The sequence below is a fragment of the Lissotriton vulgaris genome, chromosome 4_1, assembly GCF_964263255.1.
Source record: "Lissotriton vulgaris chromosome 4_1, aLisVul1.2, whole genome shotgun sequence".
Taxonomy (NCBI): domain Eukaryota; kingdom Metazoa; phylum Chordata; class Amphibia; order Caudata; family Salamandridae; genus Lissotriton; species Lissotriton vulgaris.
The window spans coordinates 1720869410-1720891289 of NC_141691.1; the positions used below are offsets into that span (position 1 = coordinate 1720869410).

The 21880-nt window shown below is 48.2% G+C and overlaps 1 protein-coding gene and 1 pseudogene across 3 annotated transcripts in view; both read right to left on the reverse strand.

Moving 5' to 3' along the window:
• The window catches only part of RAD54B (RAD54 homolog B), a 694602-nt gene that overhangs the window by 260949 nt on the left and 411773 nt on the right, over positions 1 to 21880 (reverse strand). For all 3 annotated transcript variants that reach the window (XM_086966002.1, XM_086966003.1, XM_086966001.1), the window contains exons 5-6: positions 11619 to 11894; positions 10136 to 10298 (exon numbers count right to left, since the gene is read on the reverse strand). In XM_086966002.1, the coding sequence (XP_086822128.1) occupies positions 10136 to 10298; positions 11619 to 11894 (439 nt within the window). The remainder of the gene's footprint in view (positions 1 to 10135; positions 10299 to 11618; positions 11895 to 21880) is intronic.
• Positions 12203 to 16358, reverse strand: LOC147724450 (large ribosomal subunit protein uL24 pseudogene; annotated as a pseudogene).

Sequence of the window (21880 nt, forward strand, 5' to 3'; positions counted from 1 at the left end):
GCATTCCACAGAAGCAGTCATCCTCTCTGTGATGGACGAACTACGCAGAGGCGCTGACTCTAACACCTGTCAGGCCCTGGTTCTTCTAGACCTGTCAGCCGCCTTTGACACGGTCGACCACGATATTTTGGTCGACCGTGTCAGAGAGGCTGGCATCCAGGGAACTGCCCTGGATTGGGTGCGCTCTTTTCTGACTCACCGCCATCAAGCTGTCAGACTGTCCCAGTTTTCTGCCTCTCAAGTCGAGCTGACCTGTGGTGTCCCGCAGGGATCCTCCTTATCCCCTCTCCTTTTTAATTTATACCTAGCCCCGCTTATCCGTTCCCTCCGCCAATTCAATGTCTCCGCGTTCAACTACGCCGATGACATTCAACTGGTCTTCACTATCGACTCCAGTGACCAATCCATCTCCACTTTCCAAAACACCCTCTGCTTCATCAGCGATTGGATGGGCACAAACCATCTGAAACTTAACCCCGACAAGACTGAGCTGGTGCTTGTCGGGGGGCCCTCTAATCCCTGGCACTCTTCCTTTTGGCCTGCCAGTCTGGGCAGCCCCCCTTGCCCTGTCAACTCAGCAAAAAGTCTGGGAGTTGTCATAAGCAACGACCTTTCTATGACACCCCAGATCAGCGCTGTAGTCTCCTCCAGCCATTTCCAGCTCAGGAAAATACGCAAAATCTCCCGCCTACTTACCACCGATGCCCTCACTTTGGCCCTGCTTGCGTTAGTCATGTCCAGGCTTGACTACGCAAATGCACTTTACGTAGGCATTCCTGCATACCAACTTAGGAGACTCCAGCTGATCCAAAATCAAGCTGCCCGCTTGATCTATCATCAACCTAGAGATCAGCACGTCCAACCTCTCCTAAAAAGTCTCCACTGGCTTCCGGTTTCTGCCCGCTGCAACTTTAAGCTTGGTTGCATCATTTTTAAATCCCTCACTGGTCATGGTCCCTCCTTCATTTCTTCTTTGCTTCATCCTTATGTTCCCTCCCGCACTCTTCGGTCATCTCAATTGGCCTTACTTTCTGTCCCCAGATTCAAGCGGAAGAAACACGGTGGCCTCAGGTTTTCTTTCTTAGCCCCGTCTTTTTGGAACACCTTACCTCTTTCTCTTAGGTTGCCCTCCCCCTACACCACATTCAGATCCTCCCTCAAAACTCACCTTTTCACTGTAGCTTATTACTAGCCGTCATTCTGTGTTATGTTATCTTCTGTCTCTCCTCCCTGCTCCCTCTGTATAGCGCCAAGAAACCTAATGGTGTTAGCGCGCTCAATAAGTTAATTTAACATAACATAACAAATTCAAATTCTATTCCACGAAGAAACTGGAACAAAATCACCACCGAGCAACTCCTCACATCGCTCAATCAAAACCCTCCCGCCCTCTCATCGGACCCAAACCAAGAGGCCACCAAACTCAAACAATGGATCACTCACACCGCTGACGAACTAGCACCCTTGAAAAACCACCAAACCAAACAGGGTAGCAAAAAAGCCCCCTGGTTCAACGAGGACCTTAAGAAATCCAAGAAACTATGCCGTACTCTCGAGAAAACATGGAGAAAAAACCCAACCACTGACAACCTGACCACCTTCAAGACAGCCACCCGCAAACACCACCAACTGATCAGATCCACCAAGAAATCAGCATTCAAGGATAGACTCGACAACAACGCCCAAAACAGCAAGGAACTATTCAACATCGTCAAAGAATTTACCAACCCCACCGCAGCCTCAAACGACATCACTCCCTCCCAAGAACTCTGCGACTCCTTATCCTCTTTCTTCTATAACAAAATCGCCGACATACATAACAGCTTTGAGAACATTTCCAAAGAACAGTCCACTCCACCCACCTCCGAACCTAAACCGCCCCCTAACATCCTTACCGCCTGGAACCCAATCTCCACTGAAGACACCACCCGCCTAATGAACTCCATCCATTCAGGCTCGCCAACCGACCCCTGTCCCCACCACATCTTCAACAAAGCAGATTCCATCATCGCACCCCATCTCCCTGATGTCATCAACTGCTCCCTCAACTCCGCTACCTTCCCAGAAAGCTGGAAACATGCCGAACTCAACGCCCGCCTGAAGAAACCCACAGCTGACCCCTCTGAACTCAAGAACTGCCCCCCCATCTCCCTCCTCCCATTCCCTGCCAAAGTCATTGAGAAAGCCGTCAATAGACAACTCGCCGCCTTCCTTGAATCCAACAACTCCCTCGACTCCTCACAGTCCGGCTTTCGAGCCAAACACAGCACCGAAACCGCCCTTATTGCAGCGACAGACGACATCCGAACACTATTGGACAACGGAGAAACAGTTGCCCTCATCCTACTCGACCTCTTCGCCACCTTCGACACGGTCAGTCATAGCACCCTCATACAACGCCTCAGCAACATCGGCATACAAGGAAAAGCTTTAGACTGGATCATCTCGTTCCTCGCCGGAAGAACCCAGAGAGTCCGACTCCCCCCATTCAAATCAGAAGCCACCGAAGTAATCTGCGGAGTACCACAAGGATCATCACTCAGTCCCACCCTCTTCAACGTCTACATGAGCCCCCTCGCATCCATCGCGCGACAACACAATCTCAACATCATCTCTTACGCTGACGACACCGAGCTGATCCTTTCCCTTACCAAAGACCCTAACACCGCCAAAACCAATCTTCATGAAGGCATGAAAGAAGTAGCCGAATGGATGAAACACAGCCGCCTAAAACTTAACTCAGACAAAACGGAAGTCCTCATCCTAGTATCATCCCCATCTGCCTGGGACGACTCATGGTGGCCATCGGCCCTGGGCACGGCACCCATACCCACTGACCACGCACGTAACCTAGGCTTCATCCTAGACTCCTCCCTCTCGATGACCAGACAAGTCAACGCCGTCTCATCCTCTTGCTTTAACGTACTTCGTATGCTCAAAAAAATCTTTCGTTGGATCCCCACCGAAACAAGAAAGACTGTCACCCACGCTCTGGTCACTAGCCGACTGGACTATGGAAACACTCTCTACGCCGGAACCACTTCCAAATTACAGAAAAAACTCAAGCGCATCCAAAACGCATCAGCCAGACTCATATTGGACATCCCGCGCCAAGCTCACATTACCGGTCACCTGAAAGACCTCCACTGGCTTCCCGTCAACAAGAGAATAACGTTCCGTCTCCACACCCACGCACACAAGGCCCTTTACAAACTAGGACCCGAATGCCTCAACACACAAATGTCCTTCTACACACCGACCCGCCAACTAAGATCCTCCAATCAAGCCCTTGCTGCAGTTCCACGCATCCAAAGATCCACCATGGGAGGAAGATCCTTCTCCTACTTGGCAGCCAAGACCTGGAATTCTCTCCCCACTCACCTCCGCCTTACCCAGAACCACATTTCCATCAGGAAGGAACTTAAAACCTGGCTATTCGATAAATAAGGCACCCCCCTCCCCCAAGCGCCTTGCGACCCTCTGGGTGAGTAGTGCGCTATACAAATTCCTAAACTTAAACTTAAACAGGTGAACTGCCATACTGGGAAATGTGACTGTCCCTTGTCCGCTTTGGTGGACGTGTACACCGCGCGCCTCCGTAAATGGGGCTCCCGCTGGGATGAATGGGATCTGATGGCATGGACAGCTCACCCACAGAGGTGCCTCGTTGTGCTGTAAGCCTAAGAAAATGTTTGTCCGATGTTAACGACCCCGGAGAGGCCAAGGGCTGGCCAGCAGGAGTCAGCGGGCTCCCTTCAGGTCAGAGCTCTGCTTCCGGCTCTCAACCCACCGACCTGCTCTGACGTCCCCTGTCTAGACACGCCGCGTCCTTTGTGTCTTCAGCGCGGAGGGGCTGCACAAGGGGAAATACCTTCCTTTCCTTACTCACTGATTTTCCTATACGTGTCCTCGTGTCCGGGAGCTCTGCTGTGTGCTTCTCTCTTGCTGACGGGATCTGTTTGTGTGCGTCTATTTTCATTTACCATATAAATAGCTATACATGCCCGCGATGCTGCGTAGGGGGGTGAGCTGATGTGGAGCGGGGAGAATGCATGCCCATGGCTCTGAAAGGCGCCAGGGCCAAGTCAGGTGGAGCTCGAGGGGACGGTGACTCTGCCCCAGGCCAAGCGGCCCTCAGAGACACCACCCCTAAGAGGCACCAACCCTACTAGCGGTCTGCGTGGGTGAATAGCCTGTATATGCTACACTGGGCTATCCCAAAGGCTGTGACGCAATCTGGATGCACTGCCTTATTTAATTCATTCACGCCCTGGCATGTAGGCACTGGCAGTACTAGACAAGGTCTGAGGGGAGCCCGTCACCTTACCTTTCATTCACTCAGGTGCTGCGTCTTATAAGCCCAGGACCCACGAGATGTTGCCCCATTAAAAGCAGAGTTTGGGGGGGGGGGTCTCCCTGTTGGACTCCTAGTCCCACCTATCTTTGAGCCGGCGTACTGTGATGTTTCACTCAGTCCGGTCTGGACTCCCCAAACTGTGCTCTCTCGCACCATCACCTGACTGCCCCCCCTCTCCTCCTGCCCTCTTGCTGTCATCTCCCCTCTACCTTCCAGCTCCTCTCCCTCCCTTCCTGCAAGAACCCTCCAGGCGCTCCCGTAAAGTGCTACCATTCAGTCCAGTGCGTTGCCAGCGTTTTGGAGAAGCTGCTTTCATCAAACCCCCCCTCCTCGCTTTCTAGCCCCTGCCTGTATCTTTTCCATCCCTCTTGCTTCTCCGGGCGCTTCGAAGTAACGCTATATTCTCAAAAGCGCCATCCAAACATTCAACATAACAATTAAACGCGTGTTCCAGCCCAAAGCTGTCAAAAAGTGTCCCAGCTGTGCCGTAGAGTGGGTGACTATGCCCATGCTTCTAACAACGTCACGCTAAACAACCATACCTCTACCCGCCCTTTCAGGAGTTCATGGGCACCCGCTGTCAGGAGGGCATCTACCGATTTCCCTATAGCGCCCATAAAATGTTTATGCGTGCTGCACAGTATCATATTTATTGATTTAGACGGCTGTCAATCACATTAAAACTGTGTCGAAGGCTTTACTCACAGATGTGCATGTTCAATCGAGGTGGAAAGGGTACTATTTTGGGAGAACACGTGCTGTTTGCAGAGGTAGTCATTCTAAAATACTCGAAAAGCAAAGACGCGCATAACAGATTAATGGTGATAGTAAACTGCAGAGCCCGGAGTTAATTGACCAGGCCCTTGTGGAGAGGAGTTATTAGCTAAACCTTTATGTCATCCACCTCGCTGCGAAGAACATCTGCAGAGATCATCGCCCTTCCTTTTGCACCCTCAGCCCAGAAACAAAAAACTGCCTTGAAACCCGCTGATTTCTAATCTCACCATTCCACAAATCAACCTTGTGTGTGGATCTGGGTGTGTGTGTGGTAGTAATTGCTGTCTGCTGAGCTCGTCCATAGGGTACAATAGGTCTCACATTTGCGAGAGATTAAGCTAATGGCAATGTAAATGACAATGCCATTTATTTATCTTTTTTCAAAACCAAAACAAATACAAATTTTGTCATTTACAATGTCAATAGCTCTAACTTTTCCAAAGGCGAAACCATTGCATTGTAAATGCTTGTTTAGATCATGGGACAGGAGATATAGTGGCAAGAAAGCGTACAGGAGTCCCTTGCTCCATTCTAGCTGAGTGTATCCCCTAACAAATGGTCTGGTGTAAACCCTGAAGCACAAAACTGTTCACAGTGTGTGTTCAGGAGGGTAGCAAAATGATCTAGCCAGGGTTCCCTGCACCACCTCAAGATGTAGGTGCCTCTTGGAATCTATCAGGTAAAGTCTGCTCAGCTCATCCGTTATGACATTCAAGGATCCTGACAATTGGTTGGCTACCAGAGAGATGCCATAGCTCACCAGCCACCTCCAGAGACAGAAGGTGTCCCAGAAGAGGACCCAGGACTCTACTGTGCTCAGATTGTTGCAATCCTGCATTCCCGTGTAGACCGTGAGAACCTATACCAGCCTCCCATTGATAGATGGCAGGAAGGCCTTATGGATCAGATGAACGGCCCTTAGCTCCACAAGGTTGATGTGGAACAGGCCTTATACCGGAGGCCAAGGTCACAATTTCTATCTACACCAAGTGGCAACCCCATTCCATCTGCGATGCATCCGTCACTATTGTGAGCTTTGGTGGGGAAGGAGGAGTGGCCTACCACAGGCAGATTGTGATCTGTCAGCCATAATTACAGATCTCAAGCAGTCTCCTCCATGACCCGTATTGTGTTGGAAAGGCAGCATTGATAGTGGGGCGACTGGAATTTCAGGTTTCACTGCAGGGTGCAGATGTTCCACTTGGTGGAGGTGGCAAGGAGGATGCACAAAGCCAGCAGACCAAGAGGCCTCATAGACATCTATACATGTATCTATGTCGGATTACGCCTGAAACTTTGAAATCATAGGCCGGATGTCCTGGATTTGTTGCTTCGGTGAGAAAGCCCCGATCTTCACCATGTCCCGAATCGTTCCAGTGAATGGAAGGCTCTGTGAGAAAGCTCGTTGATGGTGATACCCAAAGCTGTCAACCATTCTGTTATCTGTAGGTGGGCCATGACTGACTGCAGTGAGTTCAATTTAACCAGCTAGTCTTGGAGGTACATGAATACAGGGACTCCCCCTCCAATGAAGATGGCAGCAACCACTCCCATCACTTTTGCAAACAGCAGAGTGGCTCAATTACGGCCAAATTTTAGCACAGCAAACAAAGTGTTCCTAGCCCACATGGAAGCACAGGCATCACCTGTAGGACTGCAGGATGGATAGATGAAAATACAAGGCCAGCTAGTCCAAGAACCCCATCTAGTCACCCAGGTCCAGAGCAGAATAATCTAAGTCAACCTGAGCATTCTGAATGTGTCTTTTTCCAAGAGGGCGTGAAGGGGCCAGAAATCCCCCAAAGGTCTGAGGCCCCTGTCCTTTTTTGCAAGTAACACTCCCTCGTATCTCCAAGTATGGTACCTTCTCTATTGCACCGTTGGCAAGCAACAGGCAAACGTCCTGTAGCAAGATCAACAGATGGGCTACATACACTCGAGCTGGGACTGGAGAAATATGGTGGGGTGAGGTGGAATAAGTGGTACAGTGTCGGCTGTTCGACAATTTGTAAAACCCATCTGTCAGATGTGATGAATCGCCAACTAGGTATGTGCTCTATTCTGCCTCCAACTGAGAGGGAATGCACCAGTAAGGGCGAAATAAAGAGGCTTGGTAGCTGTAGTAGCAGATGAAGAGGAGTTAGAGGACTGGTGCCTGCATGCTGTCTACCAGCATCAAATTGGTGGCCTCGAAAGGACTGAGCTGTCTAGTGTATTAAAGACTGAGAAGGCTGTCTGCCTATATGACAGGCCACAAGAAGAGTCCCTGATTTTCTCGAACTGGTGAGGAAATTGTCTCGCGTGTGTCAGTAGCCCTATGGGACATGCCCTACTTCTGCCGTTCTTGAATCGTTCTAGAGCAGAGACCCATCAAACAGCATCTCCATTAGTGACTTGCACATCACTGGGAAAACCAGTTGGCCTCATCTGTTGGTGTCTATGAAGGAAAACACTAGTCCCATCAGACCTTCCAACTGTGGTGTCTAGGCCAGTGTGGATCACATACTTTGCTGCATCCTGTTCTTCATGTATCATCTGAGCAGCAAGATCTTACTGGCCATATCCTAAAGGGTGTGTGTTTATCGGGCCAACAGACAAAAAGTACTTACAGAACGCAGTTCCAAGCTGGCAGAGGAAAACATGCATTTGCCAACTGTATCAAACAGTTTGGATTCCCTCTCCGAAGAAGTTGGTAATGAATTAGGGTTCATCTTATTAGTTGAGGCCTGAACAATAGGGCTATATGAAGTGGGATGCTTGGTAAGCAAATCCAGTTGGCCACCCGTCCGTACACAGAGAGTAAGAACATGGTTTTGCTGATCAACTCTGTGAAAGAATCATCAAATGGGAATAAGAGCTCCGATGTAGCCTACCCTGGCTGTAGGATTTATGTCAACACATTAGCCCTCGTCTCAACAGAGGGCACTGGAATTCTAGTACCTCAGCTGCCCTCCAAACCACCACTGAAAATTAGGTCCTTTCTTTCATTAGTAGCCCATATGGAGAGTCACGTTCTGTTTCAGAGATGGTATCAAACCCACTGGAATTTTGTAAGTCATTGTTTAAGGTATTGTCAATATAGTTAGGGGGAAGCAGGCCATTCCCCTCAACATTATCATCAGTACCCTGGTGTGCACCCTGCTCTGGCATTCGATCAGAGTCAGAACCAAAGAGAACATGTTTTTTGGTAGCTGTGAGGAGGTGAAGACACCAGGTTGCTGTGAGATTGTACAACAACTGGATGCGCTTTGGTCATTTTGTAGCTGGCAATGGCATGGGCAACAGCAATGGCACTGGATTATCAACCGTCACAGGTGGGCTGTGTACCTGCATTAATGCGGCGGGGACCGACATGGATCTTGGTGCCGGAGTGGAGGTCTGCACCGGCATTGGTGCAGGCCCGGTAATGGGTGCAGGGGGAACTGATAATCCTAAGAAGTGGCCAGTGAGCAGCTGGAGGTACCTGCGGTTCTGTGGGGCCCGTAAAGCGTGCAGGGGAACAGAAAACACACTGAAAAGCTGCTGCATGGACTCTATGAAAGCCACCACCTGCTGCAGCACCAATGACAGCCCAGGGAATTCTGGGTACGTTGTATTCAACTGAGGGATCAGCTCTAGTTGGAGACGTTAGTAATGGTGTTCTGGAAGTTGGATCTGGTGGTGGCGGGGTCTTCTGTGAAGAGAGGATGAGTTGAGTGTTGCCTGCGAAGGAGATTATGTTGAGTCCATGGGTGCAGACAATGTGTGCCAGTGGAGTAATGTAGGCTTTGAAAAAAGTGGGGCTGGGGTAGGAGCATTGGGGGACGCCGCAGATGATGCTCTCGGCTTGGAGGGAAAGGGCAGTGGGCAGATTCTCTGGGAGCGTCCGATGAGGAAAGAGGTGATCCACTTGAGGGCGTCTCCCTGGACGTCGATGTGGTGGAGTCCTCTAATTAGGGTGTGGTGGGAGACTGTGTCGGAGCACTGCTACAAAACTCTCCAGATCAAGTCTAGCACCTGGGATAGTCTAGTATAGTTTACGTCCGAACCCAATATCATTTATTTCCTGCTCAAATCTTTTTATTGATTTTAAGAAAGTACAAAATGAACAGCAGGTGTAACATGGGTACGATAAGGGAAGTATACCGATAGCATATCAATGGCACATGAAGAGCAACATATTATCTAGCCCCTACATGTGACAGTTGGCCTTGCCAGGGATTTGCCCCGGCAGGTTTTAGTTTGGTTTTGAATGTGATGTTTGCGAGCAATGACATTTATGTTCGCAAATGTTCATCAGAATTTGAAATGGGTGTGAAAATGCAATTTTTTGTGGGTGTGCAATAATATCAAGTTTTAATGTTAGCCAACAAAAATCTATTGCTCACAAGCATTTACAGGCATATAAAGCTCTAGTGCATGCATGCGCATTTAACACTCTTCTGCTTAATAACTCACAAACTGAAGGACAAATATTCACCAAAATAAGAAAAGGCACCAAATGGAGCCAATACATGCCTGCAAAATGTAGTGAAATTCTGAGTTTTTTAGCTCTTGGTGCCAGAGTTGCCTTTGACGAGTCCCATTGTTTTTTAATGGAAAAGTCACTTGAGTGAGACCCCCCCATTAGAACTTTTGACCCCTTTGACCATTCGGCATTGTATTTGTCATGCTTTTGACCAATGTGCATCGTATTTGACATGCTGATGTGTTGACCTTTGAACGCTGAGTCCCCCATGCTTGTCCCAAATTAGCCAAGGAGGGCGTAGAGGTACAGTTATTACAGGTGTAAAAATTGAATTTATTGACGGATGTAGTGTCAGCCTTAATTATAGAAGCGTGTGCATTAGGGTATTACAGAGAGGGTATCCTTCCATGTAATATTCGAAAGCACTGTGAGACAAAGTTATATTGTATCTCTCACACCTACACGTCAAGAGCAAAAGACGGCTTTCGTTATATGACTACCATAATTTCTGCCAACACTAAGGAGATTTTACTGCAGATTACTTGTTTTCTTACCTCATTCCCATCACACACTCATACAGGAAGACAACCCCTTCCCTCTGATGAGGTCGAAGATGCACTGTGAGGTACGGGTCCACAACCACAGCTACCACCGGCAGCCCAGCCTTGTTGTACGTCCATTGGTGAGACTGAGAGGGGTGTGGCAGGACTAAGGAATCTGGAGAACATAAAGAGAAAAAACAATTCCAGTTACACAGTGCTAAGCAACGTGTGGTACTGGGTTCCACAGTCTACAAGCAAACATCAGGTTAGTGTTCTAACACATGAGAAAATTCAGATCCAACACAATTTATCTGTGCCATGGTGATGCTACGCTTGCGAAAACTCCAAGTCTCCCTATATGTCTGCAAGCAAAATTAAAATATGGTCATAAATGCACCAGGAGTGCTGTAAAAATATGGGATAGCACTAGAGTATAGGTATCAGGAGCAAGTGTGAGTACATACAGAAAACTCAAGCAAGCATCAAAAGTTCAATCGATGACCACAAGGAAGTCTATAGCCAATGCAAAGAAGGCAATGATATTCAGAACATACAAGCCAAGTGTGGTCTTCCACCAGTTGAGATGATGACATTTGAAGGCAATAGTGGGTGACTGGTAAGACCAACTGTATGAATTACTTTGCTTATGCTGTTTGTACTGGCCTATTATTAGGCTCGCGTATTTTTATCAACCGTTCCCTTGCTTGCCGTCTTCTTTATTGTGCCGTTCAGACGCAAAGGTCTAACCAATAGGGCAGTTAAAAATAATATTTTCAGCCTCAAGGTGAGAGACTCATAGGAAAGCTATGGCAACCTTCAAATACATAAACATAATGGCGGATAAAGACGTCATCTTTACACTCTTTAAAATAACGTTTCTGTGCCCACCACCTATCAAACGGATAGTTCTCCAATACAATTTTAAATAATGTCATCTTAGTTTAAATCCACCGCGAACCCCTAATTAAATAGCTCATCAGGCAAGAATTGATTGGTCCACAAAGTGGATGTTTTCTCTATGAAAACACATACAAAGTCAGAATATATGAGACAAGACATAGGGAGAAGAGATGGGCTGCTTAAGATGAACATTCTCTGCCATCACAACGTGACAGCCAATCACTGGCCATGTTTTTGAAGCATCCTCCATCCTTTTCCCAATATGTTGTAGCTCTGACATTGCTCCTGGCACAGCAGAGGCGAGGACAGGAAGATGGCAAGGACTGGGAGGCGTTCTCTGAATCACGCTGGGACTTGCCTGATCTACTTCTCAAAGTACTGGTTGTTTTACAAAATATGTTTGATATAAACAAAACCTCTTTTTTAACGACCATTGTCTCATTCATCCTCAAATATCAACATCACCTTTAAATGTGCCTCCCGAAAATGATATAGGTCTGTTTATCTGCTTTTTAACTCTGTGCAGCATCGCCAATGTTTAGATGTGTTTAAAAAACGGCAAATTTCAATGTGGCAGTCATATATGAACTCTTACTTGGAGCGTTTGGGTCGTGGCGCGGTTTACACACTTGAGAATCTTTGCCGACATTTTCTTTCGTGCTCGGCTTGCAGACATTTTTGAATGGGATAGGGGATGCTTTCATGGCTGGCTGCGATAAAGTAGGAGAGGTAGTGACGCTGGAATGAAAACACCTTCCACTGCGGTAATCCTCGGTGGAAATCTTGCCCATCACTTCAATCTCTTTTCCACCAATCACCAATGTTTGGGCATCTTCAAGACTCTCCAGGTCCTTGGACTTGTATCCTGAACCTAAAAAAAACAGAAGCAAAAAGTTTTACAATACAAAAAGCAGCCTTCAAACCTCCATTAAGTCAAGTTCATAGTGTTAATTTACAATTTGTACAAATTGTTTGATATCGATATTTCTGCTGGATACGTTATCGTCCCTGTGATAACCAGCATCCTCCTGGTGCCAGACAAGACCAGTCATTTTTTTCTCCAGCAATAGCTCTCCAACTAGGCCAGGTAGCACCACTCAGCTTCAACCATAGCCACATTTGCCTGGATGGACCATGTATATATGGCGTGACTGGTGCAAGCCCAGTTTTTTATTTTTTTTATTTGGCAAAGTTTTTTTTAATTGATTCTATCCAGCAGACGATTTTACTCTTGCATTTTTCAATGGTTTGCTCCTTATATTTGCCGTTCTCCTTGTCAACTTGGCGAGACTTGGATTTGCGTTCCAAAATCTTTTTGTAATCCTTGTCCAACTTCAGTCTGCTGATCACCACATTGCTAGGGTGAATTTAAACATTGACAGTTGTTCCATTGGCCTTTTCACGCTGTACACGCTGAATGTAGATTACATACTTTTTCTGTAAACCTGAACTACTTTGCCATTCTGCTGACCTTCGTAGTGTCCCAATACGACCTGGACTTCATTATCCTTGTGGATTGGCATGGAATGGACATTGTACTTTCGTCTCAACTCCTTGGACAGAGGAGAAGACATTATCTTCCTGCGCACATGGACGGCGCATTGAAGTGTCTCTTGTGGTTCTTGCTGCGGTCAGAGGTTACAAAAGGACTGAACTTCACGATGGCCAACTGCACACCGACAATGGCCACCGGAAAAGAAGTGCAAGCATTAGTTCATAGAATTGTCCCACACATCATGCAGGTACACAGAAAGGAACAGAGAAAGCAGGAGCAAGAGGGACAATTAAAGAAGATGAAATGTTTGTAATCATTGGATCTGATTAATCACAGCACTTACTCATCAGGGGCGGAGGGGAAGTGATGGAATCTGCAAGAATATTTAGTGTGAAACAGAAATATTGTCAACAAAGGTGAGTAATCTATTCTTCTGATAGATCCTTCTTGCCACATATCGTCTACCTTATGAAAATGTCCCAGAGAAATGCCCTCCAGGAGGTGGTGTGGAGGTGTATTTATTAGCCAATGAAGTCATACAACACAGCATGGTAAAGTATATGTCCAACGGTGTGCAGATGTTTCACAAGAGATTGGTCTCACTAAGTGGGGAGATAAGCTCAGAGAGTAGACTGGGGATCCCGGAGGGTGAGGGTCTGCACCTCCACCAGGTCAAGGCAAATGGGGTCCGTGTCCCGGCTCTGAGGGACACCGGGGGCAGCCAGACCATGGTAGTGGAAAGAGTGGTTTCCCTCAGACCAGCACACTGGTCAGGTGTGCACGATAACTCAGGTGTAGGGCAGGTCCTTGGCTGCCCCATGGCCCTGGTATCCCTAGAGTGGGCGTGGGGGAAGTGACACAGATAAGGGTCATAGTTAGTCCCCCGATGCCCACAGACTGCCTTCTGGGAAATTAGTTGCCCCTGGTGTCCAGACAGTTGGGAAGGGCATCAGACCAATGCCCATGACTGGCAAAACTTACAGGACCGCTTCTCCAAAACGGAAGGTACACAGGCCCAGATGGAGGGGGAGGAAGAACTCACCCCTTGCCCCCGCTCAGCCTTAGGATACAGATCCTTCTCAGGCTACCAAGTTTTCAAGTTTCAATCTTTATTTCGATCAATTTAGACCATCAAAGATATACAAATAATCACATTCATTTAAAACATTGGTTTAAAGATTGGGCCTGGCAATATAAAAATAGTCCAACAGCAATAAGTTGAGCAAGATGAATGAAATAAAATAAAATGTAATGAAATTGTTAAGGGCCCAGCTCCGCTTTCAAGATGCGGGTGCGGATAAACCACATGGCTGTGAGGTATTTCGCCAGTGCAAAGACAGTTGGAAGTGAAACATCAGTTTTTAAAATTCTGTACATGGGGGAGAACTGTCTGCAAACAAAGTTTCTGATGAGGGGTCCAAGCCAGTATTTTCTGATGACTTGGTAGGCCTTGCAAAATAGAACCACATGTAAGTCATTTTCCACAGCGAGAGCACATGCCGGGCATTGCTTTGTAGTTGGTGGAGTTGTCCAGGAGCTGGTGAAAGACCTAAGGGGCAATGTGCCGTATCTCCACTGGAGAAATAGCTTCCTGGTCAACACAGGGGTCATCTCATCCAGAACCTTCTCCAGGCAGTAGGAGTCTTTACTTTGGATGAATAGAGTCGTCCGTGAACCCTCACGCTTGCTGTCTAGAGCAATAGTAAGTTTTAGGTCATAATAAGCCTTCGACAGAACTTTGCGTGGTATCCTGGCAGATGCGTTAGCTGGGTCAGTCCATAGTTCTGGGAACCCTAGACTCTCACACGATTATTTTATGTATTTTAGCCAAGGAATCTGCATAGCTTTTGGTTGAGTTAGAAACTCCTTGAGCTCAGACCTGTACTTGATAAGTTCCTCGCTACTCCATAGCTTTCGCCAAAATGTTAAAGGTTTAAGACCTAGTTCCTCTATAATTGGTCTAAGTCCTAGATCTAGCCTCAAGGGGAGCAGCGGCGTGCTTGATGGAAGTGCAACCAATTGTCTAATGAATTTATTTTCGGTTGTCATCAAGTTTAGGGCTGAAGTGGGACCCCAGAGTTCAGCCCTGTAGGTTACAGCACCCCGGGCCTGGGCTTTGCAAATCTGGATGACTGGGCCCAGTGGACGATGTGTTGATTTAGTCACCATCCTTGTTATACCTCCCACGATCTGCACCAATTTCAAGTTGTCCTTGGTCTGATGTGCCCCCCATGTCATGTTCTCATTTAAAGTTACACCTAGATATTCAAATGTGGAAACCCTCTCTAGTCGTGATGGACCAAGCAATGGATTTGGACGCGTCTTTGGGGTGGGATTTAGGATCATGAATTTAGTTTTTAGAGCATTCATCTCTAAGCCCCTCTCCGTACAGAATACCAAGAAAGAGTCAAGAATTCGCTGAATCCCCATTGGGGTTTTGGGCAGCAGCAGGGTGTCGTCCGCAAACATAATTGCGGGCACCCTGCTGCCATTCAATTTGGGGGCATCGGTGTGTTCAATCCCATTCAGGTGGGCGATTACCCCGTTGACAAAGAGGCAGAACAGGGTCGGTGCAAGCACACAGCCCTGTCTCACCCCTCGGCCAACGGGGAATTTATCTGTTAATTCGCCATTTCTTCCACACCTGACACATGCAAAGTTGTTCCTATGCAGTCTCTGTAGAATTTCAAGGCTATCAGGTGGAACCCCCATTTCAGCAAGCACACTCCACAGTTTCATTCTAGGCACCAAGTCGAAGGCGGCTCGCAAGTCCACGAAAACCGTGTACAAGCTGCCCCCCTCGAATATCGCCGTCCTCCAATAGATGAGGTTTTAGCGGAAAATCTGATCTATTGTGGACACCCCCTTTCTAAATCGTGCCTGGTAAGTACTAAGAGTGTCAGTTTCTTTCAACCAGGCCTGAAGGCGATCCAACACAAGCCTGCCAAAAAGCTTCTGGGGCACGTCTATTAAGCTGATGGGCCTGTAGTTGGCTGGGAGCAGAGGCGAGCCCTTCTTAAACATAGGAACCACCTCTGCCCCCAGCCAAGTACTAGGAATCTCCATGCCCAACAGGACAGCATTAAATATTGTGACAAGATAGGGGGCCCAAACATCAGGCTCCTGTTTAAACAGGTCACCTGGGAGACCGTTCAATCCAGGGGCCTTACCAGATGCCAGTCCTGCAATGGCTGCTCGCACCTCCTTTAGAGTGAACAAGTCGCCCCTACAGTGGATGGGCGCACTTGGGAGTGGATTACAAGTTTCCCCAACATCCGAGGTGTAGAGCGACTGAAAGTGCGCCTGCCACACCCCTGCTGCAATATTTGGTTCAATTGCTGAAAGTAAGTGGCCAGAGCCCCCATTGACAATTCGCCAAAACCTGCGATAATCCCTGGTAGCTAGGGAGCTAGAGAGTTCCTCCCACTGGCCCTCCTCCTATTCAATCTTGGCCTGGGCAACCAGTTTCTTATATGCCCGTCTACTCGCCTGTATCTCCCCTCTGCCTTTGCCCTCTTTAATACATAAGAGGAGTTCTCCCTTTGCCTTACGGCATGCGGCATTGTACCATGAGAACTTGCAATGTGGTCCCCCCCTTTTACATTGGACTTTGGTAAAGAGATCATCCGCCATGGTCCTAATAAGATTCTCGTGAGCCAAATATATTAATTTGTGGGTGTCCTCATTGCAGATTTCATCGGTTAAGGCACCCACTTTTTCCAAGATTGGAATTATTCCAGCATAGAGCTTTGGGAGCTTCTCTCGGCTAGCAACTAGTTTTTCCCACCTAATTCTCCTTCTGTTGTTTTCAAGGAGAAGCTCAGGTTTGGTCGTCGCCATACTTTGATCACTGAGCTCCATACCAGGATGGGCAATATCTAGTTCTAGAGCATTATGGTCGCTGTCAGCTCTTTCTACTACCCTAAAATCAATGATATGCGACCATTCAGAAAGTTGTACAAGGACGTAGTCCAAGCGGGACTCCCTTCCCACTCTATTGTAGGTGTGTCTGCTCGGTATATCAGATTTGATACGCCCATTGCAGGCTCTAACTCCGTGCTTAAGAGTTAGGGCAGTAATCTGTAAGGCTAGAGGTGTCCAAGCTCTGGGAGGGGGTGCTACTGCGGGGGGGGGGGGACCGCCCACCTTCCATCCTCTTCCATGGAAAAACCATCCAAGAGGCCTGCTAGGGGCTCAAAATGTGAATTCAGATCCCCACCAACCAAAAATGGGGTGCCCCTCGGAATTTCACTGAGGTAAGCCGATAATTCCTCAATGGTGGGTGATTTGCGTGTAATGTTGACCGGCCTTGAATAAACGTTTATCACAGCAAGTCTGGCTGAGTTAGGCCATTTCAACAAAACCACTAGTATGTCCTCAGATGCCAGGGGAAGACGTACTGCCTGACAGCCCAGGTGGGTCACCACCCACGTTGTGAGTCCGCCAGAAGGACGGCCCCTTCCCGCCCACTTTGCGGGAATGGAAAATGCCAGGTAACCCCGTCGGGAATATTCTTCCCTCGCCCAGGTCTCCTGGAACATACATACATCCCCGGTATCCACAAAAGCAGTTCATTCCTGTAGATCTAGCGTATTGCCTAGGACAGCCACATTCCACAAAATTAGCTTCAGGAGTGGTGGTTTTGAGGTCGGGACCAGTTTTGGGAGCATAAAGATTTTGCTTGAATGGGTCACACATGTTACCACGGGAGTCTAATCACCACTAGGGGACCAATTATCCCCAGGTACCCTTGTCTCAGAGTTTGTAGGGGGGGTGTCTGCACTAGTTCGATTTTTCTCTATCATTGGGGCAGATGTGTGTCCAGGGAGAATAGAATCTGTCTCCGCACCCTCCCTAAGATACAAGTTATCCCCGGTGACATTCTGCCTGGACTGTCAATCTATCATGTCCAAGTAACTGTACCCATTGGACTGGGGGGATATGTATGGTGTTGGAATCTGGGGTGGTGAAAATCAACTCTCTCTCTTCTCCTCCAACCGCCTCCCCCTCTTTGACAAATTTCCCATCCCTCTTCTTCGGTGTTTGGAGGATAATACACCTGTTGGTGGCGACTTGGATTTGTAAAAATCTCCTCTCCCGCCTGCCTCAGGGGGGCTCCCCCATCCCTCTTCCTCATAGGTATACGGCAGCCGGGGATAGAAAAAGGATAGTGGTAGGGACTGAATGTTGGTTCCCTGATCCTCGTAATGCCAGCCACAGATATGAGAAACGGTCATTGGGTCTCTGAAGCTAACTAGGACACAATCTCCTTTGATAGTTTTTCTAGTGGTACCCACCCATGGGACCCTTCTTAACATAAGGACATCACTAGTTATACCCTGCGGTAGAGGTCTATACTTGCATAGCCAGTCCAACGCCTTGTTCTTGAGAGAGGCGGTGGATTCTATCAGCCTTGTTTTTAACTCTGGCACCCCCGCTAAGATTACTGTGTACTGGCTGGCCTGGCTGGCTGGCAAGTTCACTACTCTTGGCTTTTTTTTTGTTCACTAGAGCCTCATCTGTCAGTGTGACTGCTTTTTGAGGTAGGCTAGAGGCAGGAATGTTAGCCCTAGGCTGATTAGGAGTGGTTTTGGGAGGGGGGACCTGTGGGTGGTTGAGAGTTGGTATGCTAGTACTAGATTGCATGGTCTTATTTGAGGGGGCAGTTAGTTTGTCCTGCTGTATTAAAGGACCTGTGCTTTTCCCCGTCTTGCTGTTGGCTGGGGCACCGCTCTTAGTATTAGTCTTAGTCACTGTCCCTGGTCTGCCACCATTGTCCTCTATTTTACTATTAGTTTTGAGATTATCAGCTAATAGGGCCGTAAATTTCTCAATGTTCACTAGCCTGGCTTCCATTTTAATAAGCCGTGCTTCTAGAGGGCACAATAAGGTTCTCAAAAATGATCCTATGTCGGCCAAAGTAATATCTTCGCCCAAGGTGTCATGGGGATTAATAGTGGTATGTTCTAAAGACACAGCGGTCTGAGACTCTGGTAGGATTGCCTCTGCTCCCTCACTAGGCGTAGTCCCCACTATGCTTGGTCCATGACTATTTATCTTCGGGTTGGGATTTTTCTTTGTTGTTTTTTTCTTCCTCCCACCACTTTTCTGTTCCCTATTTTTCACTTTAGGTACTGCTCCCTCCCTTAGCCCCTGCAGTGTAACTCTATCATTCGTGTCTACTAAGTCGTGGTCGGGGTTGAAAATTTGGGCTGGCTGGGGTTGGACTAGTGGGAGGTTTAACAGGCTCAGGTCATCAAAGTCACTTACTTCCTTTAGACTAGTGTGTGAGCTAGAGATGGACAAATCTAAATCCATAGTGTGCTTGCTGTTCCTAGTTGTCCCATTGCTAGTGCCAGTTGGCTCAGTACAATTGGGTATGTTGGTTGGGGTCTTGGCTTGTGCAAGAGTGCCCATAGAAGACCTTCTCACCCAGTCAATTTCTTGGGAAATGCCCCTTTCAAGTATTGTAATTTTGTCGATCAATAGTGACCCCGCTTTAACAAAATAATTGTCCAAAGTACCTTTATTGGCTCCAGTAGCCGCCTATGTACTTTTGCTCCTTGTTTCCATCGTAGTCATCCTTGGGCACGATACGAAGCAGTACATTCCTGGACAAAGGTTGAAAGGGAGGTGGCCCGGTCCGGTCTCTACCGACCTCTAACGGCACCAAACGGCCCGCCCTTTGCCCGGGCTTAGCCAGTGCGCGTTCCGCGTGCACGGAGAGGAAGTGACTTAAGTAGCAGTCGGGCGTTGTCGGGAAGAGGACCAGCTGCGGCTGATGAAGCGCCGCAATGCAGGCTGTTCCTCGCAGTCCCGTGGGGCGCCTCCGATGTTACTCTTCGCCTCCCAGGTGTCAGCTCACCTCCCCTGAAAGCAGCAATAAGATGGGCTGAGTTCGCCTCTACGAGCGGCACCCGCGAAGCGGGGCCAGCGAGAGGTAGCAAAGAAAGCAGGCAAATATGACTATCAAAAAAGCAGAGTCTCGCTCCCAGGCTTAAAGGGCACCACCCATGGCCCACTGAGAAGGGGAGTGGAACAAGAGTGCCTGATATCTGGGGTGGGTGTTCCCAACTCTTAGAAACCACAGAGGACCATGGATGGACTGGGGCCTGGCTCATGACATAGACAGCTATCAGTGGCCTCTGTTGGTTGCTGTCCTTAAGGGCAGGGTTTTCTTTGGGTAGGACACAGAAGTCTGACACAAGGGGTGGAATGGGCCATATGCTTTTTTTGGCCATTATGGTGCAGTCTGACTACTGGGATGCATCTGTGAGCAAGTTAAGGTTAGGTGCTCCACAGATGTGTTCCACAGGTGAGAAGAAGGGTTCCCCAAGGGTCAGTTTAGTGGCTCAGGAGACTCCAGACAGAGGGATCCAACTGAATTCAGGTGGATGTATAAATGATAAGTACCTCTGCAGTAGAGGGCCACAGTCCACATTCTATCGGCTAAGCAGAGAAGCCCATCAAGATATTGATTAGTCAACCCTGGCTTCAAGCCAGAGGGGGGTCATGATCGATCTAGCCCTCTCTGCAGGGTAACCCCCCAAATGTTTAGCATTTTACCCTCAACTTTATGCTGAATTCGTTTTTGTTGGCCTTTCTCATTGTGCATTTTACACTGCTAACCGGTGCTAAAGTACTTGCGCTCTCTCCCATGAACATGGAAAAATTGTTTTATACCCGATTGGCATGTTTAATTTACTTATAAGTCCATTGTAGAGTAGTATACCATGTACCCAGGGCGTTTAAACAAAATGCTACTAGTGGACCTGCTGCACCTGTTGTGCCACTCACTAAAGTAACCCCTTAAAATATGTCCCAGGACTGCCATTGCAGCCTGAATATAGTTTTAAACTATCAATCAATCAATCAAAAACATTTAGATAGCGCACTACTCACCCGGAGGGTTTCAAGGCGCTTGGGGAGGGGGGGTCCGCTACTGCTCGAACAGCCAGGTCTTGAGCAGCTTCCTGAAGGCGAGGTGGTCTTGGGTCAGGCGGAGGTGGGTCGGGAGGGAGTTCCAAGTCTTGGCGGCCAGGTAGGAGAAGGATCTTCCTCCCATGGTGGTTCTTCGGATGCGTGGAACGGCGGCGAGGGCGTGGCTGGTCGATCGAAATTGGCATGTGGGAGTGTAGAAGTTGAGGCGGCTGTTGAGGTATCTTGGGCCTTGGTTGTGTAGGGCTTTGTGTGCGTGGGTGAGGAGACGGAAGGTGATTCTCTTGTTGACCGGGAGCCAGTGCAGGTCTCTCAGGTGTCCGGAGATGTGGCTGTGTCGGGGGATGTCGAGGAGGAGTCTCGCTGAGGTGTTCTGGATCCGCTGGAGTCTCTTCTGGAGTTTGGCAGTGGTTCCGGAGTAGAGGGCGTTGCCGTAGTCCAGTCGGCTGGTGACGAGGGCCTGGGTGACCGTCTTCCTGGTCTAGGTGGGGATCCATCGGAAGATCTTACGTAGCATGCGCAGGATATTGAAGCAAGACGAGGAGAAGGCGTTGACTTGTCTGGTCATGGAGAGGGTGGAGTCCAGGATGAAGCCCTGGTTGCGTGCGTGGTCTGTCGGTAAAGGGTGCGGTGCCCAGGGCGGGGGGCCACCAGGAGTCGTGCCAGGCGGAGGGCGAGAAGCCCAGGATGAGAACTTCCGTCTTGTCTGAGTTCAGTTTCAGGCGGCTGGTCATCATCCACTCGGCATAACTGTCATCCCTTCGTGTAGGTTGGCTCTGGCGGTGGCGGGGTCGTTGGTGAGGGAGAGGATCTAATTCTACTTGGCAATATAAACCCATTGCCAAGCCTTAAACTCCTCTTTTATTGCATATGATTCACCACAAACATAGGCCCCAAGTAGCCCATATGGCAGGGTGCACTGTGTAATTTAAGGGCATGTAAAGAGACCCAACAGTGGAACCTTCTCAAGGTCAGCACCTAACAAAGTAGCCCCAGATGATAATTGATACCCCTACTGAGTTCACAGGAGTTCGTGTGCACACTGAATAGCACCCACTATAACAGTGCTAGTTCCCTAGGGAACTGGATCAAAACATAGCAAAACAGGTGCACCAAAGCATTTAACATATAATAAATCAATATAGGGTACAATTCCAATACGTCACAGAAATGGAGGTTCTTCGAATTGATTTCTTTATTTCAATAGAAAAATGGAGCACCATACAGCCAACGCGTTTCGTCCCAAACAGGAACTCTTCAGGGTGCTAATAAGAAAGTACTTGAAGTAGAGATGATAAGCGAAGATCTAAAAATGTAACACCACAGTGACCCAATAGGCTTGTCTCACCAAATTGAAGAAAAGTGGTCCAGAGAACGTATAATAACTAAAATTAACCGCTGATTTCAAAAGATCTAGTATATAT